We start from the raw sequence: 21,940 nt of genomic DNA, 5'->3' as shown, positions 1-21,940 counted from the left end.
TCTTAGGTACCTACATCATTGAGTTAGATTCATCTTCTTATTGAACACATTTTTACCTATATAGATTTTTCCTACCCTTGAGCCTCATGCATAGGGTTGAAGATCATGGAGCGATGACTTCCTTAGCACTGGCTGTCAATCCTACAGCAAGGGATCCCCGTTAGACTCCTTTAGAAGGCTCCCTACCCCTGCTAAGCATAGGAGGCCTTCCGCCTGAGGAAAGATTTGCGGATGACATGTTCACCATGATGGTAGCTGAGTTGTCTGGAGAGCCTAGTGCTTATGAGGACGCTGCAACAAACCAGACCATGGGAGATGTTGTCGCAACCCCCTGTTCGTTTAGGGTGCAAAGAGTCATCACTATCAACCCCAAGGTACACCTTGAGCATAGATCCTTTGTTCATTAATCATCATGTGTGCTGATGCTTGTTTGCTCACCTCGTGGATATCATCTCTAGTTTTGAGCATGGCAGGAGTGCCAGCTCGCGCATCTTCTCTCGAAGTCCATGCAAGATCAAGCAGATCTCCTCTGAGCATCGGGCGAAAGCTGCTGCATCGCAGGAGGAGCTATCGAGTAAGAATAATTATGTCTTATGTACTTTTTCATACCTAAATGAAGTCTCAGGCAAAGAACCTTTGTGTTGATGAGGGCTTAAGACCGAGGTGGAGTGGTTGAAGGAGTCAGAAGCATCGGTCGAAGTAGACTCAAAGATCCTGCGGAACCAACTAGAGGTTGTGGTCCCTTTGGTAAGGAAGGCCTTCTCAATTTTCAACCACATCCTTCAGAAGGTTTGCAAGCCAATCCCTTCTCCTGAATATGTGTCTCCCCTGAGCTATCTTTAGCAACTCATCTGCTTGGGGGAGATGTTTAGTGCATGGCTACGAGTAACATGGCGTCTGAGTTTGGAGGAGCATAGGGAGGTGGTTTGTGAGAGCCTAGCGATGATGCTGGGGTGTCTCAAGAGCCACTTCCCACAAATTGACTTCAGTGTTCTCAGACGAGGCTACACAAGCAACCCTTCGGAGAAGGCCACCTACGAACAAGAGGGGCTCCGGGTAGCCATCGTGATCACCACCACATTGGCCCTGTAAGATCCTCTTGCAAATCCTTGAACACATTTAACTTGTTATGTAACAATTAAGCTCCATACACTTCTCGGTACTTACCATTGAGTAAGTCCGAGCTTGCATAACTAGTTTTTATTAATTTTTTCATGAGAACTTTCTTACATTTATTGTCTCATAGCGATTTGGTGCCTTTTGGTCGGGTGCATACCGCTGAGTTTCTGCCCAAGAAACATCCTCGATGACTTCTTGCACGAATATCTCTAAATAGGTAGTGTTGTATCTCTGAGTATTACAATCTCATTGGCCTATGTGTACTCACGTACGTACTAGCCTATCGTTGAGTCTCTTGTAGTTTTGTCATAAGGCCCCTTTTGAACAACTACATGGAGGTAATCGTGATCAAGCAGCATCACAAAGTCCATATTTTTTAAGAGGACCACTTTAAGAGTATAATACTTTCCCTGGCCCCTGACTGTCCGACTATGCGAACATATCAGTCAGAAAGTCAAAAAGTTCTTACCTAAGGAGAAAAAAGGTTTTGCTTCCCTAGCCCCTCACTATTTGATTGCAGAACTTTTCACTTGGATTGTTGAGAATTAGAGAGAGAGAAAAAAAGAAAATAATAAACTCAAGTTCGACCATATTTAAGAGTACTCAGGATGCTGCAGTTTCATCAACCTGGCAGAGATCTACCAGAGCCGGGATTTGGGCCATTGAGTATTCGAGATGAAGAACAGAATCAATCTTAGAATAAAACTCTCCAAATTTATTAATTTTTAATATAGAAACTGCAATATATTTATTCCTAATGATCTACTTAGTAGTAGCTTGTACTAGAGCAGGGGGGCTAATCCTGAGTTCAAGCTTGGGTCCGCCTTGCGACTTAGGCATGTTAGGCCAAACTTTTGGGAGTGGCCTGACCTCTTTGTCTTTAGACTTAAAGGGTTTGGAATCTTCCTCCATATATTTGTACTCATGGAGGGGTATCTGCTCTGCCAATTCGAGGCTTTTACAATCACATTTAAGCGCCATGTGCATGTCACCTCGGATGTGGATGACTCCTTTCGGACCTAACATCTTCACGGATTGGTAGGCATAATGCACCACTGCATGAGGTCGCAAGGGTTGGGCGGCCTAGGATTGCATTATATGCTCTACAAAGTCGGCCATGTCAAATTGGATTTTCTCCGTTCAGAAGTTTTATGTGTTCCCGAATGTTACTAGGAGCGAGACTTTCCCAAGTGGTTTGGACGAAGCGCATTAAATCACACCTTGGAATGGGTACTTCATGGGCGCAACCTTCAATCTTGGTATCTACATGTTATCTAGGGCACAAGAAATAGAATATTAAGGGAACTCCCTCCATCGATTAAAACACAATTTACCTTGTAGTTGTTGATGGTGAGCTCGACCACTATTGGATAGTGATCTGGGTTGTTGATGGCTCTGGGATAGTCGGCCATGTCAAAGGAGATCAGAACATCTGCCCATTGGAAGGCCTTGGGCAACGCAGCAGAGATGGAAAGGATTTCCTATTCTACGCCATTGGCTTGTCATTTGGACTTGTAACTGGCTGACCCTCTGAATATGTGATTGACTTCATGGGATCTGCTTTGGAATGAGAGGCCATCTTCATCACTCTCCGCTCATTTGGAGCTAGAAGTTTTTTCAGAGCACTACCCCTTCTCCTTCTGCTCCTCAAGTTGTTTGAGCCAAGTTCAGTAGAACTCGATGTCGTGGGTGCTCGACTCATGAAACATGCGTCACTTCTTCTTCGAGTCCCCTCCTGATCCCGATTCTTCCCATTGTTAGAAGCCTTCATGGAGGTAGTCATGACATTATGCTCCCAGTTTTCTTCTTCTTTTCAGCCTTATCTAAATTCTTGATAGACTTGTGCTTCTTGGTCGACTTGGATCCTTCAGACTCTTTGCTCAACTGAGGGTTCTTGTCTCCCCTATCGATCGACTAGTTCCACGAGATAGCCTCCTCAATCATTGTGCAGCAATCGACCAGTTCAAATAGTTCTTGGACATCTTGGGAAGGTTGCATCACCATATATTCGATCAACCTCCCACCTCTTACGCCTTGTCTGAATGCATGAACGATCGAGGGATGGGCAATCTATGGGATGGTGTTCCTCACCATACCGAATCTCTTGATGAATTCCCAAAGCAACTCTTTGGAGTATTGGTGGAGGCGATAGAGGTCATCTTCCTTCACTGGACATCTGTAAGCTCCTTGAAAATTAGCATAGAAGATGTCACAGAGTTTCCCCCATGAGTCAATTGACTAAGGAGGCAAGTTGGTTGGCCATGATCAGGCTGACCCTTCTAGAGCTATGGGGAGGTAATTAGCCATGACTTGTTCATCACCTGCAGTGGCCAGGATGGTTGTAGAGTAGATCAAGAGAAGTATCATGGGGTAATTACTTCCATTATATTTCTCTATTGAACTGGGTCAGAATCTACACGGCAGCACATGGATCAGAGTTTGTGAGTGAAGGCTCGACAACTAGTAACAATAGAACTTCTCCAACTATAGTCATTCCACCCCCTGAAGTCAAGCTGAGTCCAGATGTCGGGAACCTGGCAAGGCCTAGGTGAGGGCTCTCCATGCCCTCTTGTCTTGTTGTGAGCTTCATAACACACATTGTCCCTTGAGTTCTCGGTAGGGGCTACACATGGAGGATCCTACTTGATGGGGGTTCTCTCAGGTGCACACCCTAGGACGACTTTTAGAGTTGCTCTTGATGGTTGACTAGCCTGAGGAGTGTTACTTTTTTCATGAGCAGAGCTCTCGGCCACTTGTTGAGCTCCGTAGATGCACCTAGGCATCTCCTGCATCCAGTTGGAATTGACTGGGTTGTTTAACCCTACCGGGGGGCAGAGTTGAGTAGGATCTTGGCGTATTCCAGCAACTGTGCTATTTGGGATGCATATTAGGTATTGATGAATGCACCAAAAAGGTTTTAGGAGGCCAACAAGGTCATGACACCTTGACCCATGGTGTTACTCATAACTGCGAGTGGGTCAATTGGGAGAGTCGGAGTGACTGGGTGGTCATCCCCTCCAGATACGGTCATGTTGTTTCATATGGTGGGAGTAGGTAGGACTTCCTCTGTGGTCGAGTTAGTGGGGGCATCATGATTGTCGATGTTTGGTAAACTACCAATCTTACGAATTTGTAGGAGTAGTAAGGGATGCTTCAAGTAGACAAATCACAGAAAATACAGAGGGTTTTTATACAAGTTCAGACCTCCCTTAGAATAATAGCACTACATCATGTCTGTTTTGTATTATCCTCCGAGATTATTACAAGGGGGTGTGTGGCTAGCCTAGATAGATCTAAATCTAGTTGGATGGCTCCCTTATGTGTAGTCGAGGGGATATGCTAATACATATCTAAACTACAGAAGGTTTGGAGGGTCAGAATTTCCACAGGGTTCAATGGTGTGTGATAGCTTCTGTCAAATTGTCCTCTGTAGGGTCCCTGGCTCTGTATATAGGGGGTGTTGTACGGCCTCTAGAATCTTTCCTTCTAATTCTTGGAGATAAACTTCCTTATTTATGAGATATTCTGGATATCTGCATATAGTTTCCATGTGTCTATAGATTCCCTACCCAGGGATAAAGATATGCCCGAGAATGCAAAAAATCCAGGGGTATCCTGTATAGAAGTTTTATACTACTTATCGTCAAGCCGCCCACCAGTACGTGAAATAAGACTTCAACGAATCAAAGGCTTGGTCAGCAAAGATAAGCATTTTGACCGACCGCATCATCGAGTAGGACTCGAGTTCTCGATTAAGATGGCACATGTAACCAGGTTCTCGAGATCCTCAGGTCATCTATTCGGGATTTCAAACACCTTAGAGTTCTCAAGTGAACCCTTGAATAGGTATTTCATCTGAGTAGGAATTCTGATTTGCACAAAAAACCACTTCCCAATCTTGCAAAAGGACAAGGAGAAAAGACTTGTCACTAGTCAAGTTTAAAAGTTGAGCCATCGCAACTGAAGTTTTGCGTAGTGGTGAAGATACTCTCTATCTAACGAAAGTATCCTGATAGTGCCTGGGAACTGCATGAGTATGGTAAAGCAATGTCCCCATCCTCTTAACTACTCTGCATGCTTCAAAAAACATACTAGGTATTTGAATGCAATGAGAGGCCGCCTCTTTATCAGTGTGAGCCAGCCGAAAAGACATGACGTTGATAGCTGACTGGTACATGGTTTACCATGAGCCATTATGTGACCGAACCCAACATTTAATGCTTGAAAATAAAGAGATGTAGCCTCCCCATGACCCGGATGCCTTTATAGGCCCCCGAGCGATGAATCCTCACTACACCAGACTAGAACTCAGCCATGGAGTCTCCATCTTTGTCAAGCCCTCCGCCTTCGCCATCAAAATTTCCTCCTCTAATGCCACTGCCATCTCTAGCAGAGTCCGACTCCATTGTGGAAGTCATCAAAAAAAATTCTGATGAGGAGGTAGAAGAAGAAGTAGTGACCAGCAGTGTCTCTGTTAAATACGGTAAGCCCCCGCTCCCGTAGAATCATCCCCAGGCCACGATGAAGTGGACTGGGATCTCTTGGAGGCGGATATACAGCAAGAAGAGGTGGCGGCTGAGGCAAAGAAAGAGGAGGTGACTAGCAGCATCTCCGTTTAAGACGACAAGGTCCTAGCTTCTTCATCAGCTTTGTCCTCGAGTGACACTGATGATGACGGCTAAGGAGGAAGGCTAGGGCTTCCACTCCATCCTCATCCTCCACAACGCCGACGGTGATGACAACAGTCAAGGAGGAAAAGGAGGAGGGAGAGACTTTCTGATTGTTTTCTTTCTTCTTCCTTATGCCTAGCGTCGAGTAGATCATAGGGCTTCTTCTAGACCTTCTTATATTTTCTTAATATTTTATCGATAAAAGAGCTCAAAATCTTGTTAAATGAAAAAGTCATATTTCTACTGCAATGCATGTGTATGAGTATGGGTCTTTATGAATACAAGGAACATTAAACAAGTGTTTGACCTTTGAATAGTATCTTTCAATTAGTTTTGGGAGTTTCAAAACCACTTGTTGGGATGTTCATCATGGATTGCCTTAGGTCAAACTTCGAGTGAAAATCATCTTAGCTTTTAGGAACTCGTGAACTTGATAAGGCTCTACACGGTCCCTAAACAAGTAGTTTTAGACTGTCATCCCTTTTTTTAGAAAATGTTTTTGTGGTGCGTACGACAAGTTTTTTTTAGTATGAGTACATATGAAGCCATCAACTTATTATCAGGGAAGAGTTCCCGGATAGGCAGTCCAAATATTTGAGTCCGCGCATGGGAGCAACTACCCAAATAGCGGCTTATCTCAACTTTAAGGCATTGGATCGAAATAGGGGAAAATGATATATATTGATCTATTTAGTAATATGACAACTAATATTACAAAAATATATCCTAAGTACTTACATATAGAATTTCTGAAGCTAGTCGGTATTCCAAGAGTTTTTAAGGACTTGACCATCTTCCATAGCTAACCTATACGACCCTGATCGATTAGACTCAACCACCCTATAAGGACTCTCCCACTTCGGAGATAGCTTGTTGTTATTTTTTCTGGATCTGTATGAGTCGTAGAACTAGATCTCTAGGTTTGAAGGATCTCTTTCGAATGTTTAGACCGTGGTAGCTTCAGAGAGCTTGCTAGTATTGTTATAATCTCATCACACTTTTTGTCTTTTTTTCCTCGAGAATGTTAAGGTCATCATGCCTTCTTGGGATTTTGTCCTTATCGACGTATAGATCGACACAGGGAGATTTGATCTTTAGTTCACATGGTAGCATGGCTTCGGCCCTGTAGACTAGGAAGAAAGATGTTTCACTCGTCACCCTACTGAATGTTGTTCGGAGTGCCCAGAGTACATTAGACAACTTTGAAGCCTAGGCTTTAGTGTAGGCAGATAAGCGGTTGAAGACACGGGTCTTGATTTCTTAAAGTACTAGACCATTAACCCACTCGACCTGTCCATTGCTTTGTGGATGGGCCACTGAGGCAAAGCAGACCATAGTGCCTAGTCCTTCGCAATAAATGATGAATGCCACGCTAGAAAACTGAGTGTTGTTGTCGGTGATGATCCCACTCAGGACGCCAAACCTTGTCATGACGCTTTTCATGATAAACTTCATGATGACTGCTGAGGTGATTTTACCAACTGGCTCAGTTTCAATCCACTTAATGAAGGTATCAATTATGACGAATAGGAACTTGAAGCACCCAAGTGCTACCGGGAAAGGCGCTAAAATATCCAGCCCCCAAGTCACGAATGGCCACGATAAGGGGATAGTCTATAAGGCTTGAGTGGGTTGATGTATATGTGATGTGGAATTGATAGTTGGTACACTTTTTTACTAACTCGCTCACATCATAGAGAGCTGTAAGCCAATAGAAACTTTGCTTGAATGCCTTTCTGACCAAGGTTCGAAAGGAAGCATGAGCTGCGCATACCCCTCTATGGATTTCTTCAAGTAGTTCTCTACCCTTCTTCTGAGAGATGCACTTCATGAGTACTCCGTGGGTGCCTTTTCGACAAAGGATGCCATCCACCAAAGTATACATCCTGAAATGGGAAATCTACTCAGATAGTGTATCGTCTTCAAGCACAACTCAATCTTGAAGGTACTTACAGATAGGATCTATCCACGAAACATAACTTTCAAGCTGAGCCACAAGTTCCCTGCTTGTAACACCCTAAAATTTTTAATTTTTGAAATAGTTTAAAATTTACTAGAATTTAAATAGGAGTTGTAAAATTTTGTTCAATAGAAAGAAATTAACTTCAAAATTTAAATTTGACATAGGTTATATATGTTTGATGCATTCATGCCGTCGTAGTTGCAATAGGTTTTTTATATGTGAAAAAAGTTTGCAAAAGTTCACTAAAAGTTGCTCATTTAAACCCCTTTCGAAAATAGCTCAAAATCTTTATAAGAAAAGCAATTTTGAAATTATTAAAATGTCTCGGGCCGAATTTCCTTTTTCCGGCCCATTTCCTCCCTCCCCCTTTCTCCTTTTCTCTCTTTCGCATGGGCCGCCTCCCCCTCCCCCACGCTGGGCCGCGCTCGAGCCGGCCTGCCCCGCCCCAAGCCGCCTCCCTCCCCGCCCTCTCTCTCTGCACGTAGGCCCGCGCTGAGTCGCGCAGCCAAGCCATGCGCCCAAGCCTCGGCTCACCTTCTTCCTCCTCCCGCCTATGCTCCCTCCGCCCCCAAATCTCGCGCTCCCGTTCAATATCCGAGCCTCCCCGCACCGTTTCTCGCCAATTAAAGCCCGTGGCCGCAATCCCCACCCCGTAATCACTCATTCCCGGTCATTTCCACCTCTTTAACCCCTCTCAAATGCAGAAACCACCGCATTCAACTCCATTAAGGCCACCAGCCAATCCTTTCGAATTTTGGCCGATGCACACCCCCTCTCGCACTTATAAGCTGCTCATTGTCTCCATGGCGAGGTTCCGCACCTAATCCAATCACTCCCACCCTTTTTCCCTCTTGAATTTGTCCTCGGTGTCGTCCTCTTCCCGGACGCCGATGAGCTCCTCCTCTGCGTCGATTCTCTGTGCTCGAGCCACCATTGACCCCATTCCACCTCTCTTTGGCTTCGCAGGGTCGCCGGAGAGCTTCCTGACCGCATCTCGGCGTCAACCGACCATCAGAGCGCCACCGCACAGAGCTCAAGCTCTACCCGACACTATCTCAGTCTCCCACCGCCGACGAGAAGCCCGTGGTGAGACTCCTCGTGCCCTCCTCTTCTTTTTGTGCTTTTCCCTGTCAAGTTCCATGGCCGGATGCACGTTTTTGCGCTTCTCCGGCGAGGTTCCGACCTTGCGCCACCGTCGGCCGACCGCCAGCCATGTCCAGTGCCGCCCTGTCCACCCCTTCACCTCTGGGCCGTTCGATCTAGATCGTACAACCGAGATCGCGTACCCCTTCACCTTTCTTAATCAGTCCACCGTGGACCGACCTCCAAGCTGTGGTCCACTGGTCATGGACCATTTTCATAGGTTTTTTTAATTAAAAAATAATTCTTGTTCACTTTATGACGTCATAATCAAGATTTTCAGTATAAAATATATTCGTTTTATTCTATAAAATTAAGTAAAATTTGCATAATAGCCCCTGAAACTTCAAAAGCTTATAACTTTTTACTTGTAGCTCCGATTTAGACGATTTTCACGCTAAAATGTTTGTATAATTGTGTAGAATATTTTTATAGGGTTTTTACCTAGATTTAGTACTATTTGGTATATTGTTCTTAGTAATTTTCCTTATGTGCTTTTTCCAGTTTGTCGATTAGAAGGTGGTCAGTTCGGGAATCTGCAAGAGCAAGCTTTCGAGGACTTTGAGCAACACTTCGTTGAAGGCAAGTGCTCTTAAATATCTTGCTCCGGTTTTGTGCCTGTGTTGTTCTGACCTTAGCTCACGAGCCAGCAATGAGCTCGAGCCAAGCTTATTTTTTAGCTCGATCATCTAACCGCGACAAGCCTAGCTCGGCTCTGACACATGCGAGCTCGCTTCCAAACGAGCCCAGCTCAACTAGTTTCCACCCCTAATTGCAGGCTTTCAAGCAGGCACTTAGGTTGAAAACGGCCTGTTTTTCCCGGGTAATGCACGTGGCAAACTAGTCCAGTAGAGCTTACCATTCCAAACAGATAATAATTTTTTTTCTCGAGTCTGTCTTGTGCTCGCAGCTTGGTCTGTGCCACTGAGCCCTGCTGCAGTACACATTGGTACACCTCTCTCTCTCTCTCTCTCTCCCTCTCAAAGTTCGTTGAAGTTTCGAGAGGACATCAAATTGAGGGCACGTTTCCGTTTTGCAGCGGAAGGGTAAAGCGGCAGCAGTCTCGCTTCTGCGTCGTCATCCGTTGCTTGTACTTAGCTACCGAGCAATTTCGCGGAATGTGCACGCGCTGTTTGGCGGGTTTCATCAAATTTGGCCATCGTTCATCTCCAACCCAAAATTTTAGCAAGGCGGATTATTTATCTGAGATAAGTTATCTCGCGCTCTATACCTCTAGGAGCCAAAGTTTAGCTGATTTTGGTATGCCGCAGTAGTAAGTAGCTTGGCTCCCATGCGATGCGCTTCGTGTAACCATAAACCGAACAGAAGTATCAAGCATTGTGTTCACAACAGCCGTGTGGACTTGATAACTCAAAACCGATAGTTTGATGTTTGCTTCGTTAGGCATAGGTTGTCTTTTATCCTGCAAGCAGTAGGTTTTCATTTTGGTGTGCTGCCATTTGGTTTTCGGGCCAAGTTGGAGGAGAAAATTAGTTCTATTGTTGAACTCCACGTTAATGAAATAAGTGCATTGCATGTTCTCCAAGAAAAAAAGAGAAAAATTATATATAAAGCTGAAACAAAGATAGAGAAATCTACTGTCCGGTATCTTTGTAAAACTTTCTTTTAAAGATTTTGTGGGGTCACATATAAAGTGACCACATAAAGATTTCAAGATCGAAAAGTTATCCAAAAAGTGATCTTAAGATAAAAAAGATCAAATAAAAGTAAATTAGGAGTCGTTTGGAAAGGGGCTGCTCTAGGATACTTTTAGATTTTATTTCAAATTTGGACAAAATCTTAAGGCCTTTTCTTTCTTAAGAAAATCTTAAATATTTGAATTCAGGCCCTCCTTTCCATCCATGCCCTTAAGCGGCAACTTAAGTAGGGTTATCTCTTATCTCATCTTAATCTTACGTTGAGCAACACAGAACCTGTCGCGTTTGAGAATACAAATTGGGGACACACACCACATGCACACCTTTGCATATGGGGAGTCTAACTTACATCTAATCTAGATTTGACTACTGGAGCCTAACCTCTAGTAGCATGGGCATGTGCTTTTGATAACTAAACACATGTGCATGCTATCAGTGATGGGCCTATATTTTGAACTTAGATGTACATATTATATTATATATAATTTATTTTTTCGATAATCATAATTATTAAACAAGATCTAAAGTAATTTTTATTTTATTTTTGAGCTCCCCACAAATCACAAGTTGCATAGCATTCAGTACCAACTATATGCAAAAAAATCCAATCATAACGCATTCAATCAAAGACGCAGACTACAAACTAACCCAATCAGCTAACAAAGCGTCGGGACACGATCAGGTTGAATTTTGCCTCTGCTTGAGATTTTAGATGCATTGGGACACGATCGGGATGGGACTCTATCACCATTTTTCTATACGTAGCCTTTACCTGCATAAAAAAGGTGAGGAGTAAAAACTCAAAAAAATCGAAAGCGTATGGCAAATTCTCCTCAACTTTCACCCGGTTCAGCCAAAATCTTCCAGAAGTAGCTCAGAAATTGGCACTATGGCGTGAGAGCTACCTAACTAGAGCTATGCTACCGTCATCCATTAGGTTGAAATGTTGAATCAGATTCGCAAGGGGAGCAGTGAGAGGGATGGGAACTAAGGGCGGACCTCAGAAGAGGACAGGTCGGAGTAGGTAGGAAAGCCTAGGAGCTTTATAGCCTCGTTGATCCTCATCGTGCCGTGCCAACCCCACTTCTGCAGCGATGATGATGGGGACAGCAGCGGCGAGGCGTTGCCTAGTCAGGTATCAGGTTGGTGGAGAAGGCACACGTGTCATGCATAAATCGAGCGGCGAGAGCTATTCAAGGCACCTGCTCCCCCCATCACGTCCACGCCCCCGCCTCGCTCCTGCCCAGGGCGTAGCCACCACTGTCGCCCCTGCCCTCCATCTCACACGGCTCGTGGTTTCGAGATTTCGTGGTCTCAACATCTCATGGAGACATGGGCCCGTCACTGCGTTGTATGGGCCGTGCACTTCAGCGCTTGGGCTTTTGGGCCGTATCGTGGTCGCGTGCCTGCCCGCATGACTGGATTCACCTGACAATAGCTACTCCATACATTGAGCTAAATACCTGGTGAAGAATACTATATATATTAATTACATAAAAATTTAAATATACATCTGTACACCAATGACCCTAAATGGACTCGAGCGTGCATGTTATTCCTGACTTCAAAATTTAGCCACACGCCTTGATCTAATAGGTAGCAATGCAGTACTACCTTTGGCTCCCCGTTCCAAAATAATAGCATTACACCATCAAATTCCTTTTCTTGAATATTAAATTCTCCGTTTCAGAATATCAAAATCCCATATCTAAAAAGTCTAAAAATCCTTTTTATCAGATTTTGATTCTTGAAATCAGAATTTCAATTTTGAGGATCCCTAAATACTAAACTCCTAGTTGAAATCCGCACAACTAAGATAATTTAGGCTGAAAAATTCGTATTTGAATTTCAATACCAGCATTTTGAAAATTCAAGTAAAAATTGGAACCGACCAAACACTGTCGAATACAATTCCCGATTCAGCCCATACAAGATACAACCAACCCAAATAAAATATCCTTAAATTTTATCTCCCGCAAAAAACCTCCTTAAATTCCGTCCCAAAAATAAACACCCCCAAAACAAAACAACGTCGGTTAAACACCACGATTAAACAAACGATCAAAACATATTTTGTCCTCTCAAAGAAAAAAGATGTTTTTCTAGGGCCCGAATAACGACCACGGGTACACGGAGCAGGCAGCCCACAAAACCGGAAATCCAGAGATGTGCAGTAATATATGAGGAGTGCTACAATATTTCACAGTCGAACACTGTTTATACAGTGCCATATTATGTATGTGGATAACGGCTCACAGATATTGAAGTCACGCTGTGCCATACCTGTGAAGTAGGATCCCGATTCCTTCCTCCAGGCTCCATGGCAGGGCAGGGCTAGGCTAGGCAGGGGCTCGTTCCAATCACATCCCAATTTCCCATCTATAGCACTCCTCATCAAGCCCCAATCGCCCTCTAGGACGCGGCGCGCAACAATTCCGCCAAAATAGCGCGATTTCAGCCTCGAGGGAGAGTCCAGTCGACGGAACCGCGGGCGAACGGAAGCAAACCCTTCTCATCTGCCTCGGAGATTCAGGTAAACCACCCAGCGCGTCCCCCTCCCTCTGGCCCTAACCACTAGGCGGTTTCCCTTCTCTTGCGGCGGCGGCCGGGCAGGTGATCCGTGGCGCAACCGAGTTCTCACTTCTCCCCCGCTGTTTCTTGTAATTTGAGACACGTTTGTTCGGAAATTTCTACTGTGTTGGCCGGGTTACGTTCTTGCGAGGGAGCAATTTCTTTTTCGTGGCTGGTTTCTTGGAGATTTCTCCCTGTGGACGCGTTTCTTGGAAAGTTTATCCGGTTCTCTGTTCCTTCCTCTGTCTCCTTCCGGAGGTGATTCCGACTGCTTCCTCGAGGTCGACCCCAGTTCTTGTCCTCCTAGTTATTGTGTTGTCGCGGCTTCAACCCTTGGTGTTTCCATGGCCTCAGCCAAGCCAGCGAACAAATCTGGGCCACGGGCGTGCGTCTCTTGTCCTCGCATTCCAGACTGTGTCCACACACGCATCGAAATTTCAGTTGTTCTAGTCAAGCACACATTTTTTATACCACCTTTGCGTCTTAATTGCTTTGTTTGTTGGACACCGTAGCGAAATTTCCACTGGCGTACGATGCGAAGATAAGATACTCTAGTTTAATTGTTGTAGGGCAGATGATGCATACCGGCTGCTGAAGATTGCGACGTGCTGGCCAGCACCAGTAGTTGCCTCGTTGGATAAGCCTGGCGGGGTTGTGCATTTGACTATTCATCAAACATGTATGATTAGCAGCATTTTGTTGATTTTGTCCACACTCGAGGCTGGCACCGTGTTTCTGCGTTGGATTTCATGACTTGCGCTGGCAAGTAGCCTTGTATGATGTATCCACTTTACATGTTCTGAAGCAGATAAACCTTGCCTCTCTTCGATAAGCTTGTCGACGCACATAGGTTTTTGTTCCTCCTGTTCATCTTTCTATTCATAATGCATCTTGTTTGTACTAGCTTGCTATCTCCAGATGTGTATCATTGGAAATTTCTCCAATTCTTTGCTCTTTCTTTCCTGCGCGGATGAAGGACTTTTTTTTGCCATTTTTGTTCTCGGGGCGTCGACCACAATATTGTCATGTGCCGACGATTGTTTAGGTACTGTGTGCTCGATGCTTTTACCCATGTTGTTTTCATGGCTCCAGCGGACAAATTTAGGGCACAGGCTTGCATTATTTGTCCTTGCATTTCACACTGTCAACAAACGGCTTCGAAATTTTCAGATGTTTTAGTCCAGCACTTATTTTTATGCCATATTTAATCATTTATTTAATTTCTAGATTACTGGGCACTGTTGCAGAATTTTCACTGGCGTAGGATACGAAGATAAGATACTAGCAAGTGGCTGCATGTCTTATTCATATAATTTTCACTGGCTGCATGTCTTAGGGCAGATACATACTGGCTACTAGAGATTGCGACGTGTTGGCCTTGATCGATTGTGCACTGACTTTTTCACCAAATAAATGATTAGTAGCATCTTATGGATTTGTCCGCGCCCAACCTGGCACCATGTTTCAGCATTGGTTTTCTTGGCTTGCGCTGGCATGTAGCCTTTGTATGACGTATCCTCCTGAGTTACCACTTGTCTTTGCAATCAACTATATATGATCTTGGCTTACTCCTGTAGAGACCAAGAACGCCCTGAAGCAGATAACCTTTCCTCTCCCCACTAAGCTTGTTGGCGCATATAGGTTCTTGGTTCTTTTCATCTTTCTAGTTCATAGTGCATCTTCTTGTCTATGCTAGTTTGTTATATTTCTTCTTTGGCTATCTTTATCATGGAATTGTCTTTTGAGGATCCATTCAGATGTGATTCTGTTGCGCAGTGATGTCAACGATTCAGTTTCTTTTATACGAACAATTCATCTGTTTTATGGACATGTTTATCCAGAAGGAATCGTAGAGTTTTGTCTACGTAATGACATGCATTTTTAACATGGTATATTTATTGTTTGCAATACCGTTTCCTTTCCTCGCTCTAAGCGGTCTAAATAGTGCAATTGGTCAAGTCTTTATAAAGAATGAGTTAGCCAATCTATGATATCCGGCATGCATTTATCTTTACTCAATACTATTAATTTTAATCCAGTGATGCTACCTATTGATTAGCACGGTACTGAAAGGAAAATGTTGGAGATGTCAACAACAACTGTGACCCTAAGTCATGGCCGTGCATAAATGACATCATTAAAACCACTGTTCCTTCCTTTGTAGATAAGAAATGGGTCAAGCACTTGGTTTGATACAAGTGGATCAATCAACAGTAGCCATCAAGGAATCTTTTGGGAAGTTTGATGAGGTACTAGAGCCTGGATGCCACTTCTTGCCATGGTGCATAGGGAAGCAGATTGCTGGGTATCTTTCACTGCGTGTGCAGCAGCTTGATGTCCGCTGCGAGACAAAGACAAAGGTTTCCCAATATCTTTTCTCTTTATGCATTGCTAAAGCAATTACCATGCATGGGCAAAAAAATAGTTTTGTCAAGTTCTGCATTATGTTCAATTTCTTTTTTTGTTAGTATATAATAACTCTATTGTGACCACCCATTTGGCCTAGTGTTAAAGCACATTGTTGTGGTTGAGGACCCTGAGGTCATGGCCTCTTGTGCTCAAGCTCCCACTCTCGTTACAACTAATGATGTGCTCATCTAATAAAAAGAAATAGCATCGTCAAAGAGTGCATGCATTCAAAGTGTTTTAACTTTAGTCAATAATGCCTTCGTGAATATTTGGATAGGCCATACTGGAATGATACGAATAGATTTGTCACAATATATGCTTTCATAATATCACAATTTTATTAAATTTCACAAATATATTTTCACTGATTTTGATGGCCAATGTTCTATTTTGGAGATCGTATATCCAAGCGACACTTAATATATGACTGGATGAGTAATTACTCTTGTGTATTCAAGTTTTTCAAGGCTATATATATTTATACCTCATTGAAATGGAATATTTTTGCATTACTCATGCAGTATTATACTTGTTTTCCCCACTTTTAACTTTCTGATGATGAATATCATATATCATGTTGTGAATAATCTGCAGGATAATGTCTTCGTCAATGTTGTTGCATCTGTGCAATATCGTGCCCTTGCTGACAAGGCATCTGATGCCTTTTACAGGCTGAGTAACACCAGGGGGCAAATCCAGTCATATGTCTTTGATGGTTAGACTTCTACTTGCTCCAAACTGCAAAATTCATGTTTCCACTGTATTAACAGCTTTATTCAATATCTTTCTTTATCTCTCACTATACTTATGTAGTAGCCACCTGAATATTGTTGGCTTCATTTTTTTTGTCCTAAGTTGTCCCATTCAATGCTAATAGAACTATGATCTTCATGTTCAGTCATCAGGGCTAGTGTTCCAAAGATGAACTTGGATGATGCATTTGAGCAGAAGAATGATATCGCCAAAGCTGTGGAAGATGAACTTGAAAAGGTTTGTGTTCCTCATTTGTTATGCTTCTAGGGCATAGAAGCATTTGTTACTAACCGTTTTTATCCACTGTACAGGCAATGTCTATGTATGGGTATGAGATTGTGCAAACACTGATTGTTGATATTGAGCCTGATGAACATGTGAAGAGAGCCATGAATGAGATTAATGCAGGCAAGTTCCACATACTTGTTGTCCTTAGTTAAAACATCAACTGCATGCGGATTTCTTCTGAAGCACCACAAGTTCAGCTGTTAGTGTTTGATCAATTGACATTTTGGCACAAAATACATTTAGTTCATTTATAGAGCGGGAAAAAGGTGCCAGTGCCTCACTGGTTTGGGCTTGAGAGTGTTGCAGCTTCCTGAGAGCTGTCATCAAAATGGCTCATAATGATGTTAAGCTCAGTAGCACACTCCCATCAATGTTATATTAGTTGATCAAGATATTAAATTTTATAGAAAATTAATCTCCCAAATTCCTCGTTCCCTTTAAAGTTCAAATCATGATATTAAAAAATAGTTGTCATAATGTTTTCAAAACTTCAACATGTTGGTTTCAAACCTTCAGATTTTAATTTGTAAGTGATGAGCAAAATTTTAGTACTCACTTGTTAAATATATAACATCCTAGAAAGCCTGCAGGCTGAACAGTAATTTATAAGAACTTTTCGGATTGGTCATATAATAATAATATCACTAGATTTATCATGAAAAACATTTTCATAATTTAATTTATTATTTTTTACAATCATTTTCATAGAAACACTGGTAGAAGTTGCATGGAGTATAGTTGTGCTTACTGGGTACAAATTCAGTAACTTTTCAAAGGACTGCAGAACCTGTTTAGGTTATTTAATGATTTGAAATATGGGTTGTACCACATTATCACTTCGCAGTACATTTGGTAGGATGTATATCTGATAGTGAAATTTCTGAATTGTTCATGTGTCTTGACAAAACAGCTGCTAGGATGAGGTTGGCTGCCAATGAGAAAGCTGAAGCGGAGAAGATACTGCAGATCAAGAGAGCTGAAGGTGATGCAGAATCCAAGTACTTGTCTGGTCTGGGTATCGCAAGGCAGCGTCAGGCTATAGTGGATGGGCTTAGGGACAGCGTTCTTGCTTTCTCAGAGAATGTGCCTGGGACCTGCGCCAAGGATGTCATGGATATGGTTCTCGTGACCCAGTACTTCGACACCATGAAGGAGATCGGGGCCTCATCCAAGACCTCTTCGGTCTTCATCCCTCATGGACCAGGTGCTGTCAAAGATATCGCGGCACAGATAAGGGATGGTCAGCTCCAGGCCAGGATGCTCTGAGAGAGCATTGGAAACCACATGCTTCTCTTTTCCCAATCATTAAAGAAGTCTGCATCACTATATATATCTTGTGAGATTGAGTAAAACTTAGGGGATACAGTAGTAATTTGAGTATTGCACTTCAGTACAGATTGTTTATCTAGATGAAAATGTTAATAGGCTTGTATGGATTGTGCCGGGAAAGAAAAGAACCTAGTTGCTGTAAAGGACATTGCTAGCGTCCGGACGTTCGATCTGGGCACAATATCGGATGGTTTCTAGCCGTTAGATCAAAGGAGCAAGGTAGTCAGCTGCCCTCTGATCAAAATGATTTTCCTGGACGCCCGTAAGACTAATTAGTGGGCTGCGCTTCCAATCTATGCGTCCCCATCTCCATTTCTTCATGTGCCCTCCCTCCTCCCTGTCGCTGCCGGATCCTGTGGTCCTGAGCTACATTGCCTTCGGATTCGGCAATCCTGAGCTGCGTAGCCTCCAGATCTGGCAATGCGGTGGCTCCTCTCGAACCACACCGTTATGGAGGACATCGTCGCGTCGAACCAGCTTGATACTGCCATCTGTCGTCGTCCTCTTCATTGACCAGGAGCCGGCGCTTCTTCTGAAGACGTTGCCACTGGATCTCAAGGCAACACCACGTTGTCGTCCACCTCGTAGATTTGGCCGCATACACGCAGAAGAAAACATGGAGTCAGAAGCCACTCTCATTAGCCTAATCTGAGCTAGGTAATGCAACATCAAAAGTTAATTAATACAACACCAAAAAAGAAACAATGCAACATCGAATAATAATTAGTGCAACATAAAAAAAGAATCGTTGCAACATCAAAAGGTATTTACTGCAACATCAAAAAGGAATCGATGCAACATTCTAAACGAAGGATTGCAACATCATGCAACATTAAAAAAGACCGTTGCAACATCGAAAAGTATTCACTGCAACATAAAAAATGAATCGATACAACATTCTAAACTAAGGACTGCAACATCATGTACAAAATGAATTGTTGTAACTAATTAAATCGAAGGACTACAACATTCTTATCACAAAGGGGTAGGTGAAGATGACTGCCACAGAAAGGTGTTTTTCCATAGAAAGAAGTCGTCGTCGCTGCCACACTCACTGAGGTGCTCAAAGCAGGAGGAGTCACAGCTGCCTCTAGAGGAGTCACCGTTGCCACACTCGTTGAATGGCGCGGACGATGTCAAGGCCACCGAGCTCTCAGCCTCGCTCCCCCCGCCTCATCACCCCTGACCCTATGGCTCACCTCGCATTGGGACACTAGATCCACTACCAAGAGCTTGATTAACAAAGCTCGAGCTGATCCGCCAAGCGAGCTAGCCAATAGACATAGTGCTCCTGTCAAATATGAGCCAATCTGAAGAGGGAGAGGGATGAGACGAAAGGAGGGGAGGTGGATTGAACTGTGGGGAGGTGGATTTGGAAGTAGAACAAGGGCTGAGGGGCGACGCGGCAGGAGGTCGGATCGAGTGGGGGGAGTGGCGGAGGAGGTGAGGCGAAGGCGACCAGAGCAAAGTGACAAGGTGGGGTTGTGGGGGGCGACACGATCGGTGTTAATGATCGAGGGTAGGCTGTGCTAATTATCGATGATAGGCTGTGGACTGAGCGAGGTGTCCAATGCGTCGAACGCCCAAACATTATCATTTCCAGTAAAAAAAAATTGTTGGGTATTATGTTGTTTGGATATATAGCTGAACCTGACAAGATGCCTTTATCAAGCTGTTTGGTATTTCACTGCTTGTTGAGATGTATTGATGCTTGTTAAGATTGACTCTCATCTAGACTCCAGTAGTCTGTTTGGTGTTCCATATCCAATCTCAGTGCGAAGCAGATGAGTTGCCCTTTTGTAATATGACACTCTAAGGGTGCACGTTGCATCAGAGATTAATTTTTTAGAGCCATCATAATATCAAGCCACATTACTGTGTCAACTGAAATTCTGACGACACAATTTCCACAATGTATGAACATAATGTTTTGGATAAAGGTAACATTCATGTGCCTTAGTGGTTGTTAGATTAGGCTCCAAAAAAGTTGTAGTGTTGATAGATCGTCCCTGAAAGTATGACAGAGCCTGCTGTAAAGTTGTTGGGGACGCCATGAAGGACCCCCAATGCCATAGGCTCTGCTAGCTTGAGTCTAAGGGCCACCCGGCTTTGGAACTCCTCTGAAGCCCCAAGGCTATGGACTCTCTACGGAGACCTAGGCCTCTGGACCCCCAGAGGCCGCTGACTCCCTGAGCCTTGGAGAGGCTGAAAATGCATCTAGATCTCCTATTTGAGTTTTGGATAATTGATGACAAGCAATCAAGTATTAGTTCCATGAAAAAGTTAAAAGACACTAGGGACCCTAAAAAGAAAAAGAGAAGTAATATGTAGCTACTCAATAGATTTAAATTCATTTTATTTTTGAAATTGAGTACATGTATATCATACTATCAAGAGGGATATATATGGATTAACTTGAAGATGTCTTAGTGCTCAAAATACATATTTAGACTACTTATGAGAGATACAAGATATCCCACGTACACTGTAGTTTGCTAACAAGTCTTATGTACCTAGAAGTTCTGGGTGCAATCCGAAAGTTTCGGGTAGCCGAAACCTCCGGATGGGCTCCAAGTAGGGGTGCTCAGTTTAGGTTTTTTATTTTAACCAAGAAGTTCCAGATGGGTCTGGAACCTCCGAATTCTGGTGACTTTTACCGGATCCTCTGGATGAAGTTCCTTGTTGGGGTCCTCGGTTGCTGTTGTTACGTGTTAACCCAAAAGTTCCAGGTTGTACCCGGAAGTTCTGAGTTAGGCCAGAATGCACTGTAACTGTCAGATTTTGGGGGTTGGGTATCAATATCCCCTCATCCCCTCCACTCATTTAGTGTCGACTAAACTTGAGACAAAAGTATTGGAATCCCTCTAGAGCTCTCCCCACTCACATAAGCTTCAATTCTTGGAAGGATTTGAGAATAGAGTAAGGGATTGCAAGTGTGAGAGCTAGTGAGTTTCATCTCCGACCTTTGAGCACTTGGTTCATTGTAAGCCGGTCGATTCTGCATTAATTACTCTTGGAGGTTCACCCTCCTAGACAGCTAGGCGTCGCTTGTGAATACCCAAGTTTGTGGTGTGCCGCAAGAAAGTTTGTGAAGGCCCCTCCTTGCCTCCATAAGAGAAGTGGACATTGAGTAAGCCCCAAGCTCGATCTTCGTGGTCACTTAGTGAGGAAAAGGGTTGAAAGAGACTCGGCTCTTTGTGAGCTCCTAAACAAAGAAGTAGGATCCGTGGATCCAAACTTTGGAAAATGAATCACTTGTCTCCTTTGCTTACTTGTGTTGTTCTTATTTTCGCTCTTGTGCACGTAGACTTTTGAGCGCTTTGTCCCGATCTACTTTTTGGCGAGTTTATGGTTGTAGGTGCTTTATGAAAAGGCTCAAAAACATCATTGGTGATCTATGGTAACACTTGGAATCAAATAGAATTGCATAAGTGTAGTTTAATTTTAGTTTCAAGCTCTGTGATTGGAATATCCGGGTTGAGCCCGGAACTTCTCGATAAGGCTAGAAGTTCTGGATTGAATCCGAAGGTTCCAGATTCTATTTAATCCGCTGCAAAGTTTTGATTTTTTTCAGGAACACCTATTCACCCCTCTCTAGGCGATATCTCAATCCTTCAATTGGTATCAGAGCCTAATCTCCTACAATGCTTTACCGTATGGAGAAACTGAAGATGTCAACATTCCGTGCCATCCAGGCATACATCGTATTTTGATGACATGCACTATGCCGCTTGAAGGCGCAAGATGAAAATGCATATAATCTCTCTTCATCCAAGTGTTTAGAGAATTGTTTGCATAGGTTTTGAGTTGCCCGATGAGGATATAGAGCTTACTCCCGAACAAAGCAAAACCTTCACCACAATACACAAGCTGCAAGTGTGTTACTTAGTGCTTTGAGCCCTGAGGAATTCAATAAAGTGGGTGGGCTTGAAGAGTCCAAGGAAATATGGGACACACTCAAAGTGGAACATGAAGGCACCACAAGTGTGAGAGAATAAAAAATAGAGCTCTTAGAGGGAAAGTTGAGAAAGTTTGTGATG

At 43.5% G+C, this 21,940-nt stretch overlaps 1 protein-coding gene across 4 annotated transcripts; it reads left to right on the top strand.

Moving 5' to 3' along the window:
* The first annotated feature begins 12,783 nt into the window (after positions 1–12,783).
* Positions 12,784–18,043, top strand: LOC133898990 (hypersensitive-induced response protein 1-like). 4 transcript variants are annotated; one of them, XM_062339842.1, is made up of 7 exons: positions 12,784–12,962; positions 12,994–13,083; positions 15,286–15,481; positions 16,125–16,245; positions 16,429–16,520; positions 16,595–16,691; positions 17,482–18,043. In XM_062339842.1, exons 3-7 carry the CDS (start codon positions 15,293–15,295, stop codon positions 17,835–17,837), a joined length of 855 nt encoding a protein of 284 aa, XP_062195826.1. In that variant the 5' UTR covers positions 12,784–12,962; positions 12,994–13,083; positions 15,286–15,292; the 3' UTR covers positions 17,838–18,043. The 4 variants fall into 4 exon arrangements, with proteins under 4 accessions (XP_062195826.1, XP_062195825.1, XP_062195828.1 ...); XM_062339841.1 differs by adding an exon at positions 13,691–13,800 and having other exon boundaries at positions 12,784–13,083; XM_062339844.1 differs by lacking the exons at positions 12,784–12,962; positions 12,994–13,083 and adding an exon at positions 13,827–13,971.
* The last annotated feature ends 3,897 nt before the right edge of the window (positions 18,044–21,940 follow it).

This window comes from Phragmites australis, chromosome 18, assembly GCF_958298935.1.
Source record: "Phragmites australis chromosome 18, lpPhrAust1.1, whole genome shotgun sequence".
NCBI lineage: Eukaryota > Viridiplantae > Streptophyta > Magnoliopsida > Poales > Poaceae > Phragmites > Phragmites australis.
The sequence above is the reverse complement of the archived record's forward strand: the minus strand, read 5'-3'. Positions and strand labels throughout refer to the sequence as shown.

Coding starts and splice junctions, on each gene's coding strand:
- LOC133898990 (XM_062339842.1), top strand. CDS start 15,293: ATGGGTCAAGCACTTGGTTTGATACAAGTGGATCAATCAACAGTAGCC. Junction 16,246..16,428: donor CCAGTCATATGTCTTTGATG/GTTAGACTTCTA, acceptor CTTCATGTTCAG/TCATCAGGGCTAGTGTTCCA. Junction 16,521..16,594: donor TGGAAGATGAACTTGAAAAG/GTTTGTGTTCCT, acceptor TCCACTGTACAG/GCAATGTCTATGTATGGGTA.